This window comes from Squalius cephalus (assembly GCF_949319135.1).
Source record: "Squalius cephalus genome assembly, chromosome: 16".
Taxonomy (NCBI): Eukaryota; Metazoa; Chordata; class Actinopteri; order Cypriniformes; family Leuciscidae; genus Squalius; species Squalius cephalus.
In genome coordinates, this window is record NC_137137.1 from 32,123,178 (window position 1) to 32,147,796 (window position 24,619).

At 37.2% G+C, this 24,619-nt stretch overlaps 2 protein-coding genes across 2 annotated transcripts; both read left to right on the plus strand.

The window, feature by feature from the left end:
- Nucleotides 1–293: 293 nt before the first annotated feature.
- nkx2.7 (NK2 transcription factor related 7) lies at nt 294–2,664 on the plus strand. The gene is made up of 2 exons (XM_079897809.1): nt 294–926; nt 2,139–2,664. Exons 1-2 carry the CDS (start codon nt 626–628, stop codon nt 2,645–2,647), a joined length of 810 nt encoding a protein of 269 aa, XP_079753935.1. The 5' UTR covers nt 294–625; the 3' UTR covers nt 2,648–2,664.
- Nucleotides 2,665–17,556: 14,892 nt separating this feature from the next.
- nkx3-1 (NK3 homeobox 1) lies at nt 17,557–18,746 on the plus strand. The gene is made up of 2 exons (XM_079897931.1): nt 17,557–17,749; nt 18,164–18,746. Exons 1-2 carry the CDS (start codon nt 17,650–17,652, stop codon nt 18,607–18,609), a joined length of 546 nt encoding a protein of 181 aa, XP_079754057.1. The 5' UTR covers nt 17,557–17,649; the 3' UTR covers nt 18,610–18,746.
- The last annotated feature ends 5,873 nt before the right edge of the window (nt 18,747–24,619 follow it).

Here is a 24,619-nt window from a genome sequence, read left to right on the forward strand (position 1 = left end):
ATGTTGAGACTATAAGCCAGAACACCTTCATACTTTAACATTCCAAATGAACCGACTCACATTCCACGTTTTCCATTTCCACCTGGATTTATTTCTAGCCTTTAATACATTAAACTTCGTTTTTGTAACCTAATAGTCAGGCTTAATCATATTAAGTAGCCTATTGATTGAAATAAGTTAACGGTAATTTAAACATTACCTGTAGCTTAGGTAAGCCCACTTGAAAAAAATAGTGTGGACTCGCCTTTAAATTGCACATTAAATGGCATTTCAGTCTCAACGATCCTCTATCGGAGACTTTTAAACACGCTGGTGTGAGTTCGGACAGGTGATGATGGGACGCACAGAATGGGAGGGGTCAGTCTGAGATAAGGACGCTGTGTATTAGATAAGAGCTCTTCTCAACAGCGGAAAGAGGAAGACAGGGGCTATTCTTCATCTAGAGCTGCTTCTGAGAGGAGATACACGTCAAACAACAGCGATACGTGGACCATATTCTTCTGCTTACCTGTGGACATCTGTAGGAACTTTACAAACTCAACTGATGTCGCTTTGCGTTTGAGCAGGTGAAACGAAGAAGCTTTCTTCCACCTTTCTTCAAGCACACACACACATCTGTCGAGCGATGCTTCCGAGTCCCGTAACCTCGACTCCGTTTTCGGTGAAGGACATCCTCAAACTGGAACAGCAACACGCTCTGCACCCTCACGCACTGATGGGTGTCGAGCAGGACTCGCTTCAGCTTCAGTGTATTCAGAGCACCCTGAGCCGGAGCCTGGATCTGCTCTACAGCCCCGAGAACCACAGCACGGGCACGGGCACGGGCGCGGGCACGGGGGGTCAGCTCAACTCACACGAGTTCGACACGCTCAGAAGCTCCTGCGGGTCTCCAGCCGAGGAGGACATGGATCCAGGCGAAGACACAAGTAGGATATTTATAGCAAGTATGATTTAACAAGTAGGATATTTATAGTTATTATTTATCGCTTAAATTGTCTTCTTTCAGTAGATGCACTCAAAAAAAAAAAAAAAAAAAAAATCAATTAATAGCCAAATTTCATCAAATTGATTTGAATAATCCTTATAGCCATAGGCTATTCATATTACGAATAAAGAATCTTAAACGAGTAAAACAAACTAGAGCTTAATAAAACATTTTGTATAAATCTTAATGGAACAACAAGGGAATGGATTATGTAGGCTATGTGATTCGTATTCATAAATATAAACATAAATTCAACGTAAAAATAAAAACAACAAAATAAACGTAAACATAAATATGTTTAAATTTACGTTTAAGATTTATACTAAATGTCTTATTAAGCTCTAGTTTTTTTTACCCATTTCAAATTCTTAATTCATAATATGAATAATATGTAATGGTTATTCAATTCAACTTGGTGATATTTTAAATTAAATGCGTAAATCTCGAAAAAAAAAAAAGCTTATGCACATAACGGGTTTAGGAAAGGGTTTTGGGCTCAAAAGGGGGCTTTCAAGGGGTTAACTATACTGTCAAATTATTGCAAGTTGAAGGATTTAGGAAATCAACGTTTTTTAGTTGGTTTTACATTTTTAGTTACAACCCAAAAAAAATTTCACAGTCTGATGCTAAGATTCCACTATTTTTTTTAAGTCAGTTTAACGTAATTTAAGTTGAAATGACTTAAACATCCAAGTTGATTGTACTTAAAAATATAAGGCAGCAACTTTATTTTGCAGTACCGACTGATCAGTTCTGTAGGCAGAATTCTGGTCAACTGGGACACAATTATCCTGAATTAACCCAAAAAAACGGTAACCCTTTAGTTTAGGGTCCAATTCTCACTATTAAATTGCTTATTAGCATGCACATTATTACTAGGATATTGGCTGTTTATTATACTTATAAAGCACATATAATGTCTTATTCTGCATGACTAAACGTACAACTTTTAATAAGCCGTAATTCGAGTTTATTGAGGCAAAAGTCGTAGTTAATAGTTGTTTATTAGTGAGAATTGGACCCTTATCTAAGGTGTGACCTAAAACATATTAGCCCTAGCCTATGTTGTTGTATTTATTGATCCTCTTCATTCAGTGCATTTCATATTGCATTTATACGCGGAATATACTATTATTATTATTTGATTTTTTAGGCCTGTGTCCATTTGGCGACTCCAGTTATAAAGAGGAAGCACCCCGGGAGAAGCCAAAGCAGAGGCAGCGCAGGAAACCTCGAGTGCTCTTCTCTCAAACTCAAGTGTTCGAGCTGGAAAGACGCTTCAAGCAGCAGAGATACCTGTCCGCACCCGAGCGAGACCACCTGGCTCATGTCCTGAAGCTCACCTCCACACAGGTCAAAATATGGTTCCAGAACCGGAGGTACAAGTGTAAGAGACAGCGACAGGACAGGAGCCTGGAGCTGTCCGGCCCGCGGAGGGTTGCGGTGCCCGTGCTGGTGCGAGATGGAAAACCCTGTCACGGAGCTCCTTACAATGTCACTGTATCATATCCCTACAATAACTATTACAACAGCTATGGAAATAACCCATACCACTGTAACTTCACCTCTGTGCCCTCGTTTGCCAACACAAGTCAAATACCGAACCACTTTGCGGATATGAATCTGACGACGGGAAGTGTGGATGCGATCAGAACTTGGTGAGACATGCATCGGTCCTAAAAGAGGAGATTTTTGGATTAAGACTATATTTATCCGAGTGGCACTGCTGAAAAACGCTGAGGAGAAAACACTGTCATTGTTGTCTGATTTTATATATATTTTTGTTTTTATATCATTGGTTTACAAAACAAACAACACCAAATAAAGAATACATATTTAATAACAGTATTTTGTCATGCTTGTATTTAGAGCCATTTTTCAAGAAGGCTAAATTTGATCTGAGATAGGCCTATATTAACTTTATCGTGAGGCTGTGTTGATTGTTATTGGCGTATAATAACGATTTAACAGCCTGTCTATAATATGAAAATAGAAATACTGCTGGTGTCTGTGAGTTCAAATCTGACTGTTTAATTAAATCTGAAAAAGTGATTACAGCCTACATCCATTTCAAAATAATTTACTGTATTTTTCGAATGACTTGATTATTAGCTCTAATAATACGAACTGTTTGGCCATAGTTTGTCCTTAAAATATTATCCAGCAGCTAAACTAGTTCAAATGGATGTTTCTTTACACCGAAAGAAAAACCGGCGGATTTCTAGAACATAACTCAATAAATTAAATTGTATTGCAACGTGTGGGAATTTATTTGGACAATTTGATTCTCTAAGTAACACAAGAAACAAGAAAGGTTGCAGACATGTAGCCTATCGCAGGGTTCTCTGTACAAAGTGAACATTTTCAGTTTCAGAGTTATTTTTTATCTGAATTTTTATTAATATTAGCCTATTATTCGCTGCCGCTGGTATAATGACGTCAGGTTGATTCAGTCATTTAGTCATGAAATATTTTAGAGTAACAAGAAAAGAAAGAAAGAAAGAAAGAAAGAAAGAAAGAAAGAAAGAAAGAAAGAAAGAAAGAAAGAAAGAAAGAAAGAAAGAAAGACAGAAAGAAAGTTAGTTTATATATGCATATGAAACAATGCTGCTTGAAAAAAAAACATTTTATTTTTTTTATTAGCCTAACATTTAAAAAAAAAAAAAAACTTGATATCCTAACGATGGTTCTGCTTTTTTATTTTTGTATAGGATTTGAGAGGTAGCCGACGCCTATTGTATCTCAGCAATTTTTGTGTGCGTAACATTTTTTACTTTACAAATTAACATTAGTCAACACAAATATAGCCTATTTTAAGATTTCATGTTAGTCAAATCGATTAAAAAGTGATAAACCCAAAGTTAAGCAAGACGCTGCAATTCTCTGTAACGTCGTAAACTAAACCAATTTAATTATCTCCCAATCTTAACGCTTTCCAATGAGCTTGTCATTACACTCACATTAGCCAAACAGATCCAACAATTGAAGAGTCGTGATAAGTCAGATAGCCAGGATGCAGTGCTGAGAGTAAACAGAAGAGCAGACAAGCCGGCACTCTCTCAGCCTTGTCTCGAGATCTGAAATCTGACTGCGAGCCACCAGTGATAGGACCTGTCTGATAAAGCAACTCTATAGGAGAATCTTTACAAATATGCCAATTTAGCGCCCTGCTTAAAATAACAATAGAAACCCTTAGAATTTGTAATGGGTTCAATTTTTTTGTATTAATGAAAACTGTATTGGTCCCTGGGGGTCTCTACTAATTTGTTGCCTTCTATTGGTGGTGTGTTAAAACCATTAAATCCTAATGGAATATTGCCCAAAACACACACCAGGACAAGGGGTGCCAGGCCTGTGTAACAAAACCAGCCCAAGGGCCAATTAAAAATATCTCAAAACACGCCCAGTGACCCTATAGCTTACAAATATGAAAACATATGCCACTCCCATATAGGCCTACCTAAAATACATGCCGTCACTGTTATGCGTTATACACAATTTCATCTTGAAAATCACTAGCCAATAAACAGTGTTTTCATAATTACAATAAAAGGCTATGTCAAACCTTCAAATCGCGGAGAAAAAAAATCGACACGCAGCAACAGTTTATACAAGTTGGCAACACTGATACTGAAACCATTAGGTGATGGTTTTAATGGTTAAAGCTTTGTGGTTTGTAATGGTATTTTTTTAGTGTAAACCATAAGAACTTCTGTGATGTTTGTTTGTTTTTTCAGCAGGGCGGTTTCAGCATAAGAAAAGCATATAGCCTAATGTAATTTCGTACAGATTTTATTTCAGAAATTGTATAGCCTACAGGCGCAAGCCTATTTCTTGAAGGTAATAGCAAAGTCTGCTATAAGTGACTGCAGGGAGATCAGATCTTCTCAGGCAGACTGTCCGCACTATTATTTGCAAGTGATCAAATAAGATTTGTGTCAAAACATAACCAACTTATACCTGCATGGGTTGCTTTGGTAATGATGTAGTATGTAGGTGTACCCAGGGGCGTGCCTAGAGGGGTGGCACCGCCCCCATACATATACACACACTAATTTTTTCCCCAAAAAATAGGGGGGGGGGGGGGTGAGAATGAAAAGAGGACAGAGTCAGACACAGCAACAGGACATCCAAGGTTTATTTAAGAAGAAACCATGTCAGAGACATATTTCATGCAGAGAACGTTCGTTTGCCGACACACGCACGCACGCACACACACACACACACACACATATGCAGTGTTTGTGTTGAGAATGGAGCATGTTAAATGAATAATTAATGCCTATGTGATGTTTTTTATTTATTAGAACAAAACTGTGTGGTCCAATCCATGCAAAATACAAAATGATTTTCAGGCTCTTGTGCAGTGCCACATTTAATACCACATTAGGGCACTGGGCATTGCAAAGATTTTTGAAAACGTGCTTAATATTTTCTAAACAAGTATTTATTTCCAGTTGAATTTACTGATTTCTCATCTCCCAAAAAAAAAAAAAAAAAAAAAAAAAAAAAAAACAGATGCGAATTAGGTTTCCATCAACCTTAATAACCAACAGTAAATGAAACACCATCCGCGGAAACAGCCGATTAGTCACGTGGGTTTAATGTTCGCTACGTCAGAATTTAATCGGCAAATGCTTTTCCATCCACCATTATTCGCATTAACTCTTTTTCGCACTTCCATCGCTCGTTTCTGATACGATAGCTACTTCAAAATGGCATAAAAACAGGGTGATGGAAACATATCTGATTGGAATCGAATTTCAAACCACTTCCTTATGGAACAGATTCGGGGGGGAAACAAAGCATATTTCTTTTATTTTTTTCTTCTTTTTTTTTTTTTTTTTTTTTTTTTTGATGTCCAGACTTTTTTTATCTGGATAAAATCTTATATCTTACTCTACCACCATAACTCAACTTAAAGGAGTAGTTCACTTTAAAATTAAAACATAGCCTGGATGATTTACTCACCCTCATCATCAGGTGTATATGACTTTCTTCTTTCTGACAAATACAATCGGAGTTATATTAATAAACAGCCTGAGGCTTCCAAGCTTTATTATGGCAGTGGATTGCAACCATCAGTTTGAAGCTCAAAAAAGTGCATCCATCCTTCATAAAAGTTCTCCACACTGCTCTGGGGGGTTAATAAAGGCTTTCTGAAGCGAAGCTATGAGTTTGTGTAAGAAAAACATTCATATTTAACATGTAACAAAGTAAAATTCTAGTAATTACAGTGTGTTAGACTTCAGTTTTGAGGTAGCCTAAAATGGTTTGTGAGACACTTAGCGTCCTAATGACAAGAATATGAGCAATCAGAAACATTTCACTGACAGTGGTGGGGGAGAGTAACTTCAGTCCTATCTTAATGGCCAATTTATTTCCTGTTTAAGACTGTGTTGGATAGGACCGAGGCAGAGATAGAAAACGCTCTCAAGAGTCTCGTCAGCACTGAGTTCAGATAAGGGAAGAGTATGTGGCCCGGAGCAGCATTTAGCAGATTGATACGTAGCTAAGAGCAGTATTTAGCAGCAGGCAGACAGAGTGGAGACTATGACCACTTCAAGAGATCAGATAAGTGTGTGTGTGTGTGTGTGTGTGTGTGTGTGTGTGTGTGTGTGTGTGTGTGTGTGTGTGTGTGTGTGTGTGTGTGTGTGTGTGTGTGTGTGTGTGTGTGTGTGTCCACTGCATGGCACAGCAGCTCTACAGGAAGAGATCTGGTTAGAGACTTAGTGAGCCAGTGACAGACAAGGTTAAGACACGGGAGGCCTGGATCTTCACTTCTGTCTTGTCACTCTGAAAGACACGCACACAAAAACTTGTTCCACGGTTCTAAAGGAAGTGGGAACTGGCCGAAGGGCTAAAGGTTAAGCTGACTTCATTCCATCTAATTATTTATGAAATGTTGAAACCCCATTGTACAGAAATGTTTAAGTTCCACAAAATGTAATATGTCTCTCTACTACTGTAAGCTACACTAATCCTGCCGGGTCAAAATACAAAACAAGGTTTAAAAGGACATGAATAAACTCAATTGACTCTAGTACTAAAGTATACTGCATCCAAATGTTAAATCACTAACAATAGGAATGTGAAAAACAACAAGAACTCTGAAGCTACTGCTGGAACTTGTTGAAGCACACAGAAAGTTTCAAATGTGACAAAGAGAGTGGCGGCATTTAAACAGACTCGAAATGCCAGATTTACCAGAGCTCTACAGATCATCTTCTGTCTGTAAGGACACTGACTGTGCTTTTATTACATCAGAAGAGATGTTTTGGACATTTTGTCAGTATAAAGACTAGAAAAGACTCTCATGCTCCCTAACAATGCTTGCGCCACACATCTGTCCACACTTAAGAGACATCACTCAACTGTCTCCATATATAAACACACTCATGTCCCCTTGCAAGACGTACTCAAACTGAATGGAATACCGGCAAAACTGCATTTTAACCATCTCAATGTCAAAAAATCACATTTAAAACATGTGCAACTGACTGCCATTGCCATTTTTTTGTCCTACAGTATCAAGGCACAAATTCATCCCACCATCAAATATACAAAAATTGACCTGACAGAATTTGAATTGAAGTGTTTTGCCAGACAGTATGTAACAAGATCTCTCTGAATGCTTTTTTTGTTTGGAGTCGCCAACCGCATCTTGTAAAAATGATTTATCGAGCACACGGTGTACTGAATGAGTGTGGTGTTTATGGAGAAGGGTTTGGTCCAGAGTGAGTGAAGGTTCTTTGATGCCTCAGTCCAGAGCAAGTTGTGTAGACATTATATCACCTTGACTTCTTCTTAAAGGGAAAGAGTAATTCATGTAGTGCAGAAGAGATGTGGTCACCTTTCTGGCACACAATGCCTCCTTTTGTTCTCTCCCTTGAGTCCATCTAATGGGGAACAAGTGTCTCCAGCTAATCCGCTCTGCTTGTCCGTGTGATCGAGTGATACTATTATTCTAGGTCACAGCGAAAGCAATGCAGACGGTCTGTCATTCATTATTAAACCAATGTTACATTCAACACTAACTCAAGCCACAAAAACCATAGCAGCAGCACAAGTAGGGCTCACATGAGAGTTGTGTCTTTCCATGTGAAAAAGAAGTGCACTTAATGGCATACCTTTTGGCATAATGGCAAAAAGAATACTTATTACAGAAATAATATGCTTTAAAAGAATATACTTAAAGGTGCAGAAAGCGATTTCTGAAAACAGCTGTTGAAAGTGATCGACTGAGCACTTGCAGCCAATCAACAGTAGGGGGTGTGTCCACTCATGATAGGGGAGGAGAGAGAGTTAGCCAATCAGCAGCAGGGGGCGTGTCCACTCATGATAGGGGAGGAGAGAGAGTTAGCCAATCAGCAGCAGGGGGCGTGTCCACTCATGATAGGGGAGGAGAGAGAGTTAGCCAATCAGCAGCAGGGGGCGTGTCCACTCATGATAGGGGAGGAGAGAGAGTGGGCCAATCAGCAGCAGGGGGCGTGTCCACTCATGATAGGGGAGGAGAGAGAGTGAGCCAAACAGCAGTAGGGGGCGTGTCCACTCATGATGGGGGGGAGAGAGAGTTAGCGAATCAGCGGCAGGGGGCGTGTCCACTCATGTTGGGGAGGAGAAAGTGGGCCAATCAGCAGCAGGGCTTTTCGTTCGTCATCTTAGCTTTATTTTCCATGAAGCTTTATTTTCCATAGCTTCTGCTATGATAAAGAGACATCTCGTCTTGCATTGTGTGGTCGTGCATTTTGGGGGCCGAGCAATGAAGGGAGGGTTGTGTTTGTTTGGGTTGATTTCACGTTTCTCATAAATCGCTTACTGCACTTTAAACTGAATGTAATGTTTTTGCACACTTAACTGCATGTTAAAAGCATTTATGGTAAACTTAAGTATGGCTTTTCTATTTAAACTTTTATGTAATGTATTTAAATATATATATATATATATATATACTTTTAACATCTGAAGTAGCCTACACTGCAAGTGCAAATTCAATACATCAAGTGCACTTCTTCACAGGCTTAGAATTGAATATGCATGCACATGTTTTGCGCAAAGCTTTTTTTATTTAGATGAAAAAAGCATTCCTTTTAACTTTGTGCACATTACACAAACTGGGAATGGGATCAAATGAATTCATAAGAATTAACCACTAATTTGCCAAAATGTAAAATACTTACAAATTGCAATGGGATTGTGTTGGTCAGATCTCTATTTTCATTTCCTGTAGATACCACAATTCCAGAAAATCAATGCAACCAAAAAATAGACTGCGCATGGCCGTTTGGCCGGAAGCTAGAATTTTACTTTGTTACATGTTAAATATGAATATTTTTCTAACACAAACTCGTCGCCATTGTGGCACACCAATGGGTTACCAGCTATTTAAAAAACAGAAGTCAGTTTGTTGAAACTGACAACATAAAGTCTAAAAATTGTAATATAACTTGCGGGGTACCAGAAGGATCTGTCCTAGGACCTATACTTTTTCTTCTATATGTAAATGACATTGTGTCTGTGTCTCAGTTACTTAGGTGCATTCTGTTTGCAGATGACACCACTTTTATTCTTTTCAGGAAAAAATATAAAAGATGTCCTACAAATCATAGAGAATGAATTTCAGAAGATTATGAAGTGGTTCAATGCCAATAGATTGTCCCTAAATATCAGCAAAAATAAATTTATAATATTTTGTAGTAAAAGGAAATATGTCGAAACGTCATTGTTTATTAACGGATTAGAAATTGAAAGGGCACATGAGATTAAGTTTCTAGGTATAATGATTGACGAACATTTGACATGGAAATCACATATTGATAATATCAAAGCAAAGGTATCCCAAATAATAGCTGTGCTGCATAAAGTTAAAGATTCTCTAAATTAGAATGCATTGTTTTTGTTGTATAACTCATTGATTGTTCCATATCTGACCTATTGCATTGAAGTGTGGGGAAGTGCCTGCAAAACATACATTAATCCAATTTTTACAGAAAAGAGCGATTAGAGTTACCAGTGGAAGTGGATACAGAGATCCAACTAATTCTTTATTCATACAACTAAAAACACTGAAATTTAATGAATTAGTAGAGTATAACCTTCTAAAAACCATGTATAAAGCTCATCTGGAAAGTTTACCAAACAGTTTGCAAAACAGATTCACCAAGAGGAAAAGTAGATATGAACTAAAAGGTACTGAGGTTTTTACAAAATCCAATCGGCTGTAAAGGAAAAATGTGTCACAATCAAAGGAGTCAGTCTGTGGAACAGTCTTGATTGTAAAATTAAAACTTCTAAGTCCATTTATGTGTTTAAGAAGTATGTTAAATTATCAATGTTGCAGAAATATAATACTGCGGAGTAGCAGATCAACTTTATTGATGTATTTTTGTGTTTTGATGTCTTAGAAAAAGAGACGGCTGCATGAGACAGCTCAAATGAACTGGAACTGTAAATGATTTTGTGTTGATAGGGGGAAGACATTATAAGTTTTACTTCTTTCTGCTCCTTTTCATTCATGTTAAATACTGTTGTTGCATTTGTTTTTAAATGCATGAAATAAAATAAAATAAAAATAGTAAAAAATCGCTTCACTTCCGAAGGCCTTTATTAACCCCCCAGAGCAGTGTGGAGCACTTTTATAATGGATGGATGCACTTTTTTGAGCTTCAATGCAACCAGAGCAAACCTGTTTGAAATTATAAACTAAACACTTACCTAGACAGCATAGCATTCCTATAGAACTAAGTTCTTGTTAGAACATTTTTGGTATAGGTATTTGTGAAGGAGTAAAAACATATCTTAAATTCTTATATCCATCAGTCAGGCTAAAAAAATCACTACACATAACATTATCACATCATGACATGTTTGTTTAAAATCACAGCTACAGTGGTGTGTGTGGCAAACAGGACTGTAGAACAGGCACTTGCCTGAAGCTAAGCGCTGGTTGTTTGTTCAGGGATCACCCCAGCGGGAATGAGGAGGTTCTGTCACTCAAGCTTTCACCCTGCTGTCTGTATCTGTGCTTTATCTGCGTCTCAACTGCCAGCTTTTCTGCCCCAACCAGTCATGTCACATGCAAAAACATCTCTGAAGACTGAACCTCATCAAAGCCAAGTATTATCTCATGTTGCTATGACACACTCAACAAATAAGGTCTGATTATCACTTAAAAGATGAGCTGTGTGACCCATATCATAGAACAAAACAAGAAAACTGTATGGTAAGAGTGTGTTTAAAACAACTGGTCATGAAAGTCATGATGTAATCATTCTGTTTAAATAGTATAAACGAAAGTACTGAGTGATCCTACTTCCAGTGGAGACTATGGCCCCCTCAGGAAAATGTGCGCCATTAAGATTTAAAATGCTGTCATTTGGCTCCCCCTGCTGTTTGAAAGATCCAGTTACACTATTAGCATTTTGCACTTTCTGTTCTGTTCGATTGTCCCAAAGTAGATAGGGGGCATCCTAATTCGAGTATTTATTATGCACTATTCTATGCCATTCTGTGTATAAATAGTGTGAGTAGTGTGTTCACACTGAAAGTGTCAAAAAGAAGAAAAAAAAGTGTATTTTACAAATCCAGATGATGCACTTAATTAAATGAAAAACTATGGAATGTTGGACGTTTTCAAGGTATAGTTCACCCAAAAATGAAAATTCTGTCATTATTTACTCACCCAGATGTAGTATTTACACAATATTAATCTCCAACGCGTTCACGAGAGCACCACGAACCAAGCATGTTGCTGATGGTGAACGCCGGTTGAAGATTTATATTTTGTAAGTGGTAGGCTAAATGATGTTTTTTTGCACAAACAAAGCACTCACCTCACTTCATAAAACTGAGGTTAAACCACTGGAGTCGCATGAATTACTTTAGGCCTAATGATGATTTAATCTCTACTTTCTGGGACTGTCAATGGAGAGACGGGAATCTGTCAGATTTCATCAAAATATCTTTATTTGTGTTCCGAAGATGATCGAAGGTCTTACGGGTTTGGAACGATCATTTTGTCCACTTTCATCCACTTCTGTTCTGATTTATTCGAATGTATGGACTTTATCAGATCTTTCAATCTAATGGACGCAATTTAGCCTACACATGCCATCTAAAACATACAATAGGCTACGCATCAGTAATTTCTTTTAAATTTTTTTACTTGAAGGTAGTTAAAAGTGTCTAAATGGGAGGTTGTTGGTGTCACGGACATTAAAGGTCATCACACCGAGCAGGTAAATCTCACTAGTCTGCTTTCATAGCATTGTGTTCATTATCACACTCCTGCAAAAACATTTTAACTCAAATCCTAACTTCTTAGTTGAAGTCATGCAACCACGATTGTTCGTTTAAATGCTGCGTTCCATGTAGTAATTAGCCTACTGTAATTACAAGATAACAAAAATGTGAGCTATTCAAATAATTGGCAAAATTAGTCATGTGGTACAGTCACATATGGATCAAGTCGGAGCTACAAATTGGATTTACGAGTTACATGGACGTGAACGCTTTTTACAAGTGGGAATCTCATTACTGTAGCCTACTTCCGACATGGCGTGAATGCACCAAAAGTTTGTTTAAAACTTTACTTCTACCGACAGTATTTTGGTTTCAAAATAGTTGTTCATTTGTAAATATTATCATTATGAACTAAACGTGTAAGAATAATCTTGTTGGTCTCAGAGCTTATTTTCTGCAGTAGGCCTAATCCAAAAGCCAAAGAAAAGGCTAATACGCCATATTGGATGAAAATGATGTGGGGGACAGACTTACTGTATTTCCAATGGCAAGCACTGTATAAATGTCCTTGATCACGTCCTTTTCACAACTTTCAAAACTGTTTTATGGAGTTTTTGTCATCTTTCGGAAAGATGTTTAGTCAGCTGAACAATCGGTTATGTTGTTAAACATTGACCACACTACACTTCTGTCCCTTACAGACTCATTTTTAATCCTGTCAAAATTAAACATGGCGCTACCCTGATGGAACCAGGGTGATACTGTAACACGTCAGCAATAAAAACAGCTTTTCAAAAGAAAAACAGCTTTGTCAGCTGCGCAAATAAACAGAGCAATGTTATGATAGCACTGCTGAAATCAGTTGAAGAAAAGTCTTTAAAAATAGGGCATTGTAGGCCTATGATAATATGAAGAAATTTTCTGTAGGCCTATGCTATTGATTTTTTCACAGGTGTTTTACCCATAATTTGCATCTCGAATTGCATTGGGTTGTGTTTTATAGGTTAAAAGAACTGTCTGTAAACTAGTAGAATACCTTTTCCATTGTTCAACAGATTTTACTCTTACAGTGTACAAATAATTTAAAGTTATAGTCTGTACATACCCTATTAAACTGACGGAAGAGCTGATGGAAGAAATTATTTTAACATCTAAAGAAAAACAAAAAAAACAAAACACACTTTACCTTTACATGCCTTTAAGACTTTGATCACTGATCTACACACTGAACTACAGACCTGCAAGTGCAAACTTTTTCCCTGACTTCATTGCTTCATATGTGAGTGCAAGCCAACACAAACTAGACCCCAGTCAAAACTGAAATCTAACCTGAAGGCAGGAATTAGTGAAGACACGTTCTTCTCAACTACAGATTATAATGTCATGTTTTTTTGAGTTTTAAGTTTGACTACTACAGTTGCCATGATACACTTCCAAAACACAGATGACAGGCATTCACTATTGTCCTTTTGGGATATTAATTGGATCATGAAACTCTAACCACTTCAGTTTTCTCACACTAAATATTACTCCAAAAAACTACTAACTTGCTATTCTAAACAGTATGGAATTGTGACATTTGGAATTTATAATGAAAAGAAGATTTGAGGCCACCAGAGGGCACCATTTTACTAACTTATATACATTTCTATTTGACACTAACTCAATTGTCCAAATAGGTGATTCCAAATTTCTTTTGGAAAATGATAAAATATAATATAATAAAAAAAATAAAGCTTCATCAATACTATAATTACTGTTCACTAATATAATGAGAACTAATTCTGGTTTCAACACAGTAAATTTGAGTTTGACATTTTCGTAAAACTTATTTCACAGTAACATAACATAAAAAATATGCCAAAAAATAATATACACTCTCTAAAATTTGAGGTCAGATTCTTTTTTTGAAGACATTATACATTTATTCAGCAAGGAATAAGGATGCATTAAATCGATCAAAAGTGACAATAAAGAAAATTATTATTATTTTGAACTTTTTATTCATCAGTGAATCCTGGAATATTGAGCAGCACAACTAAATTCAACACTGATAATAATCAGAAATGTTTCTTGAACAGCAAATCGTTATATTAGAATGATTTCTATAGGATCATGTGACACTGAAGACTGGAGTAATGATGCTGAAAATTCAGCTTTGATCACAGAAATAGTTTTTATTTATAATTTTTCGCAATATTACTGCTTTTTTACATTTTTGTTTAAATAAATCCAGCCTTGGTGAGCATTAGACTTCTTTCAAAAAAAAAAACATAAAAAAATACTGCCCCCAAACGTTTGTATGTTATTGTAGTTCTAGATAGTAATGTAAAGTACTACAAAATGAGCCAAAACGTTGATGCCGCCTAACAAAGGCCGACAGTGAGATGTCCAGTCCACATAGCAGGTATGACATATGTCTTCCTGTCGACAGGGTCAGATTCTAACAAGCCCACATCTGGCCCAAAACAAGCAAACGGTGCTACTCATCTCTTCCACATTGTGTTAGTGTAAGGACAAGGGGTCAGGAGAGAAACCAGGAGTTGCATTACACAAGCCGCAAGAAATGCTCATCCAATTACTACTGCTTGTCTTGTGTGGCCAAAGCATGACATAGTCTCTGAATCTCGCCGTGTAAATAAAGAACTGAATATGTGTTTGTGCAATTAAGATAAACATCAGAAGATACACAAAACAGGAAAAAGACTTGATCAAAGAGGTAGAGAATAAAGATGAGCAATGCAGGTAGTCTACTGTGTGTGTGTGTGTGTGTGTAAGAGATAGGAAACAGACAGCAAGATTATTCAAGGTGAGCACTATCATGAAACACATCTAAAATACAAAGTTTATATGACAACAGCTAAAATGAGGTAAACCTTAAAAAAAAACTTAATCTTTTCTCCTTTTGAAAAATAAAAACCCCACAGGAAAAAAAAGTCTGTGTATAATAGGATTATATATATATATATAAGGGGTGTAGCGATACCCTCATGTCACGATTCGATACATATCACGATACTGAACTCACAATACGATATTATTGCGATACTCCAAGACATATGGTAAAAGGTTAACAAAAAATGTACAGTTGATTAAAATGCTACATTTTATATTACATTGTGTGTGTAAATGAATAGGCTTGGACTTGGTGCTGGAAACCCAACGCACAGGACAATAGAGACAACAGAATAAACAATATTCATGATTCTGAAGCTGAAAATATTGTAAATATTTGAAAATATTAAAATATTGAAAATTTAAAATATTATTTTAGACAAATATGCTTGCACTCTGTCACTGACTAGACATATTTAAAATAATGTAGGCCACATTTTACTGCTAACATTTGGCATTATCAGGACCCACAAATATTCCCCTATTGCATCATTATACATCATATTCAACATTATATATAGTAGTTTAATGTAGTACTGACACTAAAACTCTGAAAACTTCAATCTTTTCTCACAAATTTTCACAGATTGTCACAATCCATGATACATGTTGTTGCATTTTTGTATTGCGATATATTGTGACACGATAAATTGTTACACCCCTAATATATACATTACCTTTAATTCTCTTAAACAATTTACGTGTATTTGTTATAGAGCACATCTATATTTAATATATTCATAAAACAGTGGCAGCGGACCTCTCAGTACAGACACAGACTAACTAGTTAAGTGAGTGAACTAGTATAGACCGCAGGATTCTGGTGGGAGGTCACGCCGGTGGACAATAGCACCGTTTGTCACTCTCAGCTTTTGTGTTTTTCCAAGCAAACTCCCCGCTCTCCTGGGGCCAGAGCGTCCTCTTTCCCCGTCTCATTCCCTCCATCTCTCTCTCCGTCCGTGTTTCTCCTTCTCTCCCCTCTGCCCAGGACTGTGGGGTCACACAGAAGCACTGGGGCACAACAAACAAACAGCCTTACAGCAACGTGTGGGTCAGGAGAAGGAGCCGAGACCAAATGTGTTGAAGTCATTAGCTCCATGGGGAGGGCCACCCACCCTGACCCTGCCTGTCTGTATAGCCTCCTCGTGCTGATGAACACACACCCCGGTGCCCGGGACCCAGGGCTTACCTCAGCTTGACATTCAGGGATGATAGAGACTAAAACTGATATCTAGTTACACAATAAATCTCACTAAATTCTCAACTGACTGAGAGCGAGGAGCAGAGCGGCTCAGTGTAACAGTAATAAAAAGGTTTCTTTCTCTGGCATTTATTAAACAGGGACACATGTTTTCTTATATGTTTGAGGCGAAATTTAAATAATCGGCTACACTTTATTTTAAGGTGATGTAGTTACATTGTGCTTACTCAAATAAGTGATGAGTAATATAAAGTAACTACACGTACTTACTACAGAGTTACAGTTAGGGTTTGGTTTATTAATTCACTGTTATTACTAGCAAATAAATGTAACATGTACGTCACCTTAAAATAAAGTGTTACGAAATAAACATATATATATAGAATATATTTTAAAACATGAAAATATGAAATTACAAAATAATAACAAATTACAAAATTCAATACAATGAAACTATGAAATGAGTAGGAATGAAAGAAAATGTGAAATTATTGAAGACTTAAGTAATTGTTTGTATATGTACACACACACACACACACACACACACACACACACACACACACACACACACACACACACACACACACACACACACACACACACACATATATATATATATATATATATATATATATATATATACAATGTTATGTATATATTTATAATATAATATTTCATTATATGAATATTATATATATATATATATATATATACAGTATATATATATATATATATATATATATATATATATATATATATATATTCATAGAATGTTTATATAAATTGTGTGTATAATACATTATAGACATATAATAATATAATACTAATATAAGACATAATATTCATAGAATGAGGTGTTATATTATATTATATTATATGTAAAATTTCAAAGAATGAAATATATTACAAAAATATACAAAAAGATTGTGTGTATATATATATATATAAACAATGACTTAACTCTTCAATAGTTTCATTTTATTTCGTTCCTACTCATTTCTTAGTTTCATATAAATATACTTAAAATTATGAGTGGGGAGGACTGCTGAAAAAGAACATAAATAAAATATCTCTGCCACTGTGTGAAGAATGTATTAAGACTTGTGTCTGGTGTTTGACAGAATGATGGTCCGCGCAGACGTGTCTGTTTTAGCCATCAAGGAGCTTGCGGCGATGACGTCAGCACAGGGCGCTCCTCCAATAGTAGAAAAGACAAAAGCACTCACGCGCTATTTAAAGTCAAGCAGAGCTGGAGAGTGAAAGTGCAAACACTCACCAGGAGGAAGACGCTTTATCCTTGACTTCACTCAGGAATTTGGCGACATAGATGGCGGATTCAAACAAGCAGTTGACGTCGTTTTTCATTGAGGACATTTTATCCTTAAAAGAGGATAAAAAAGATGCCGACAGAACAGACAGACGAACAGGTATTGTACTTTAAAGACAGCCTTGCAGTTGCAGCATATTCTGTTTCTGTGTACATTTATTAGTTAGTTAGTTAGTTCACTCTATAAATGACGGGTTGTTTCAATCCATGTCTGGCTCAAATATCGACAAAACCAACGGTTAAAAATGGTTGAATTTGACCCAAACATGGGCTGAAACAACCCAGTATGTTTTAGGCAGTTATAGAATTTGCATATCCATCTAAATTAATTAGGTAGCTAGGTAGGCTAGTTTAGGTAAACATGTGAGCAGTTAGTTAAAGGTAACCCATACAATGCACGTTTGACCTCGCCATTCGCCACACAGGTTTATGTCATGTTTAGATATGTAATGAAGACCAGTTTACCAGTGAGAACATATGAGTTTAACCTCACATTTTGTACTTGCGTTCACAGATTCCGCGGATATCTCGGTAGACCTATGTGTGGACTCTGAGGATAATAAAACATCGTCTTCGACAGAGGCGTCGCCGGGTGGCGTGAAGAAGAAGCGCTCGCGGGCCGCGTTCACGCACCTGCAGGTGTTGGAGCTCGAGAAGAAGTTCAGTCGTCAGCGATACCTGAGCGCGCCCGAGCGCGCACACCTCGCGAGCGCGCTGCACCTCACGGAGACTCAGGTGAAAATCTGGTTCCAGAACAGGAGATATAAAACCAAACGGAGGCAGTTAACGACCGAGCACGGCAAGGAATACTTTCAGAAATCAGACGCGACCGCCATGACTGCTACAGAAGAGGACTATTTCAGAGCGTCACTTTTAGCGACAGTATATAATAAATCCCTTCCATACCGGCCTTACGTGTATGACTTGCAGGGACTGAGAGCATGGAGACCAGCACTGTGATGATGACGGGGATATTAACCTGGACTTTGGGAATGTTCTCAGATTATTGTGAATAATATTCTATATTATTATGGTGTTTTTTTAAAATATTGTACAGCTTTGTATTCTGTGTAATAAAATATTGTTTTTTCAAACTCCAGTGATAATTGTTCATTCATCCTCACTCCATCCACACCTTTATTCCCATTATTAAAATTAATTTAAGAAGAGCTTCCTTCATGGACTGAGAGACACTACTTACCTTTATCTTGCATTTGAACTCTTGAAATGCATATCTCTTATCTGGCTAAACAGACCTAGCATACTTTTATAAGGAACTGTTTTTTTTCTCTCTCTCCAAGAGACTGTTAGAATATGAATCTTAAGTTAAAAAAAATATCTATATATATATATATTCAAGGAAAATAGTGCAACCTATCATTTATTGGCCTACGTTTTAGCCACTAATTTGCAAAAGAGTAAATTGCCTTGACAGTGTGTTGCAAGCTCATATGGCCTTCGATAATTCATGTGTTCTCAAAGTAATTTCAGTGTGGTTCTAAAGTTTTTCTTTCTTTGGACTTAAGTGAAAGTTTTCTCGCATACATCATTATTCTTTCGAATCTCGAAATCATCACACTTATCTATAAGAACTAATTCCTAAAATCGCTCCATTGTTGAACAAGGACTGCAATTATACTTCAGCCTGTACACTTGCCGTTCACAAGCCATTCCAGCTGATAAATCAAGAGAAGGAATCTTTTTGTAAAACATGCGGGCCTGCTCAACATAGAAGTTTAACGTTGCTACAAGAGATAGCAATCTCAAGCACCCCTATCCTTTTCCTATTCAACTTAAGTTGACTTCAACAGAGCAATGGCTTGAACCGCCTCGACCGGAGGTGGTCTGTTGTCTGAGTGATACAGGCTTCTCCAGGAAAGATGACATGATTTACCCTGTAAAGTGATGGTCTAATCAGTGAGTCATGAGAACAGGTTTGCAAAGGGCTCTGAGTCTGAGACCACAGGATCTCCCAACCTGAAAAATCTAAGTTTACACACAAAATTCCCAACATTCTGTGAATATGTAATTATTCTTCAGGAAGTAACTGCCATGTAGGTAATCTGTCACCTGTCTTTAAAGAGCTCTCGGGCATAACCAGACCTCTTTAGCTATTTCTACAAAGACTTGTCTCATAAGTGTGTAGCTTTTCATGAATTGCAAGAGGAAGTGTTTGTTACAGGGGTGTCAAAATGAGGTATGTTTGCGCTCCAGAACATCAAAAACGTAATAGTTTTTGCTAAATAGTTTTGAATGTGATGTCATTTGAATGTAAACTTAAACAGTGTAAACTTAAACTATATATCTTATACATTATATATATATAACTAAACCGGTTATATACACTCATTGGACACCCTTTTGCCTTCCGACTACACTCCTGGGCAAAAAAAAAAGGCTAAACACTTAGCTTTTAATTGTCTTAATCACCTATTATTGGTCAGGAAATTAGCCAAATTTAAGAGAATGCACTACTTAAAAAGCTATTGCTGTCTCAGAAAAACATCAAAAAGTTTTTGTCAGAATATGGGAAGTTGTGTGTGGAGCGATGAATCACAATGAAACATGAGTTGGATGGTGATGCTCCAGAGCGACGTCTTCGAAAATCTTCTGTGAAATATAATAAATGCATCCACAATGAAGCAAGAAGAAGAGTCTCATTGTGTGGGAAGCCTTTTTTGGCTTTTATTGCTCAATTAATGCTTTGGAGTACATGAGAATATTGCAGGAAGTCTGGCTTAAATGAAAAGTTGTTATCTAAAAAGGAATGTTATTTTTCAACAAGACAATGTTCCTGCCCAAACTGTAAAGACAGCCAAGAAGTGGCTTGAGAACAAGTCCAGTCGGCTCATGTTTTGGCCAGGTCAGAGTCCAGATTTGACCTCTATAGTGAATATTTGGTCTCACATTAAACTCAAACGAATTGGGAGACATTTTTCAACCACTCATGAACTGTTTGAAGCTATTAACATAGAGAGGAACAACACTGACTCTTCTTCCTGTAAAAAAAGCTGTCTGATTTGTGATTAAAATGGTTAAGACAATTAAAAGACCACTACTTTGCCATTTTTAGCTGGGCCCATTTTCTTGTCCAGGAGTGTATACACTTACTATATGTACACTCATTGGACCCCTTGGGCCTTCAGAACTGCCTTAATTCTTCAACAAGGTGCTGGAAACATTCCTCAGATATTTTGGTCCATGTTGACATGATACATACACAGTCACACAGTTGCTGCAGATTTGTCGGCTGTACATCCATGATGTGAATCTCCCAAATGATTCCAAAGCTGCTCTATTGGATTGAGATCTGGAGGGCGTTTGAGTTTAGTGAACTCATTGGCATGTTAAAGAAACCAGTTTGAGATGATCTGAGCTTTGTGACGCGTGTTGGAAGTAGCCATCAGAAGAAGTGCTCATAAAAGGATGGACAATACTCAGGTAGATTAAGTTATGCTCAATTGTTATAAGGGTATAACCGCTGATACAAGGCAGAATTATCCGTGCTTTCATGTTGTTTACGCCAAATTCTGACACGACCATCTGAATGTCACAGCAGAAATCCAGACTCATCAGATCAGGCAACGTTTTTCCAATCTTCTCTTGTCCAGTTTCGTTGAGTCTGTGTGAAGCCTCAGTTTCTGTTCTCAGCTGACAGGAGTGTCACCGGGGTGTGTCTTCTGCTGCTGGAGCTCTTCTGCTTCAAGGTTGGACGTATTTAACGTTCAGAGATGCTCTTCTGCAGACCTCGGTTGTAACGAGTGGTTATTTGAGTTTTCCGTAGCCTTTCTATCAGCTGAAACCAGTCTGGCCATTCTCCTCCGACCTCTGGCATCAACAAAGCATTTTCACCCACAGAACTGCCACTCACTGGATATTTTCTCTTTTTCAGACCATTCTCTGAGAACCCTAGAGATGGCTGTGCGTGAAAATCCCAATAGATCAGCAGTTTCTGAAATACTCAGACCAGCTCGTCTGGTCATGCCACATTCAAAGACAATCAAATCACCTTTTTTCCTCATTCTGATGCTCAGATTGAATTTCAGCAGATCGTCTTCACCACGGCTACTAGTTGCTGCCATGTGATTGGCTGATTAGATATTTGCTTTAACAGACATTTGAACAGGTGCGCCTAATAAATCGCCTGGTGCTCCATAGTTCATGTATAGTTATAAAACTTTCAATAACTTCCATTTGTATGGCTATTTAGCATATTTATGAGCATTTAATCAATTCTGTATAATAATCATAATAATTTCCTTATGTTATCTACTTGCCTTACTGCATAGCTACACACTGATGTTACTGCAGGAATGTTTCTATTTGGCAACAGTTTGTTTCAGTGATTGATAGCAATGATTTTAGTATTTCAAACATGAAATAGCAGGAATTCTCCACTTCCCATTGGTCAAATGATTGAAACCAGTTTCATCTAAAACTCAAACCTGTCAGGTGAAGTCTGACTTTGACATCAAACTTGTTCTAGATTAGTCCCTTTTCTTTCAGTCGAAGCTTGCGGATCCACCCAGCCATGGCATATCCACCCGCATATTTCTATCTCAACAACAATGTCATGCCACTTAATAATAGTAATCTGTGTGAAGACATTGTTTTGGTTTGTGAGATAAGAGCGGGCCGGGATCCAGGGGTTCTCCGAAACAGAGACGGCTTCATCTAATGCCACCCACTTGGCTTGGCTCCAGAGGAACTCTGGAATTTTGTGTGTCAATCCATTTCTGTCTGTTCGTATCAATATCCTCACTTTGCGAAAATATGTTCTTTGTTACACCTAAATTACCCATCAAAGTGCACTTCTCATATCGTACACGCAAACGCAGGGGAATTCGTCGTGATGTCATGAAAACATGTGTGGGATTGGCTTCAATTCCATTATGTCAAATATGTTTTTCAATTGGCAGAGAGAATGAAATGTGCGCTTTCGTTATTGTTGTCAACAGAGAAACAGGCAAACCTTGCAAAATGTATAATGCAATACAATTTTGACTGACAGCTAAAGGGATAGTTCGCTCAAAAATCTCAAAAACCTGAATTACTTTCTTCCTTTCTTCTGTGAAAGACAAAAGGATAATTTCTGAAGAGTCTCCCTACAGCTGATTTACATGAAAGAACATTCCACTGCTCACAATAAATCAATAAATAATTGTCCATATGACTCATTTTCTATGTTGCATTTCTTCTGGAGCTGTGTATTTAGTTAGGTAGACTTACTTAGTTTCAAGATTAAAAAATGTTAAGTGGTTATTCACTGATAATCTTCTAGCATCTCTGAAATCTCATTAATGTCCTTCTTTAGATTAAGAATGGCACACCAGGTTTTTCGCCACTGATTCTTGCTTGTGTACTAAACTCACAGCTTATATTTATGTGAATATATGGAAGGAATAATGAAGTTTGATAGCTGAAAGCCAGAGGGGAAGATCTTCAGTGAATAATGAAATCACAAATCACACAAAACTATCATACTTTAAACTATAGATATTTTTATAGTGTTGTTTGCCCTTTCTGGAGCTTGACAGAAATGGTCACTATTCTATTAAAGTCTAAGAGAATACAAAAGTCATTAAAGAAAAATATAAAACAAAAAAAGCATGACGGTAAGTAAATAATTAGAGAATTTCAACTTTTCTTTAATTTGACAATAGCGGGACCACAGTACTTGTCCAGGCCTGTGTCACTCATGTCAGTTAGTTTTTACTCTCTGATGAACTTGCTGTCAAGCCACACCTTAATTATAAATTTTTTTCTACTTGTCAAAATGCATTATGTAAATGTTCTTACCCAATAATTAGGCACTTGAGTACAGTACATAATTTATTGCCTTTCAACCTCTAACCTGCATTACAAGAATGTTAGAGAATAGCATGGTAATCTGAATCAGACAAAAGCGAATGGGACATATGTATTTGAAGTGTTTGGTGTCCTGGTAAAGCTCACGCTGAGGTATAGAGGAGTATGTTAAGCGCTCTTACAGGTGGAGGTCAGGGTGGGTGGAGCGTGTGACCCCCCCAGGTGTGACGGAGAACGAACAAAGCTTTTGATCGTGACTCAGTCACCTCATCCAATACCTGCCAATCAAACTACACTGCTCTCTCACGCAAGTACGGGTGGAGCTAGCTGTCTGTTGAAACTTATTCCACCATATTTACAGCTCCATTTCGGGCTTTAAACAGGTCAAACAACCTTGTGGCTTGAATATGAGGCATTGTGAATTTGGTACTCTGAACAGAATTCCATACATTTTATATATTATTTAAACAAACCATGTGCAAATTCTTAAGTCAACACCATTGCTGAGTGTTTTCTCCTTACAACTGCAGTGAAATAAGACAAACAAGTCTCAAAAATGTGGTTTGAACTCGCTGGTGTTTCTGATGTCACAAAGGTTATCCCGGTATATTTCTTTTTGTTGATACAGCCTAAAAAATCAGGTAGATTTAGCAATATGGCAGGTGTATATTATGATGTTATGATGAACTATTTGCCTTTCTCCACTGACGCTCTGAGATGTTTAAAGCATTTCTGATGATTGTTAGAAGGCAGACTGAGATGGTGAACGGGAACATGGTTTGTGTAACATTAGCAACACATTATTTCGGTTTGATAACATAGTCAAGCAAAAGGATAATCATATTCATTATTGTTATGTGTCCGGCGTTGTAAAGAGCGATACCATTGTGCAGCGTTTACCTCAGTAAGTTGGCTGAGTGAATCTGTGAGCTGGCGTGAGTGAGTGGAGGCGGGGCTAATTAGCATATTCATAAAACCACATATACTAAATGAAGCAAGGGTGTAGAGTTACATTCAAGCTATTTTAGGGCATGAAGAATTTTTTTACTGGAAAAAAACATTTAAATATGTCATTTTGGTGATCAAAGATGAGTTTTAAGGGATAAAATTATTGACATGGGGACTTTAACAAATTTTAATAAAATATTTTTAAATAGACTAT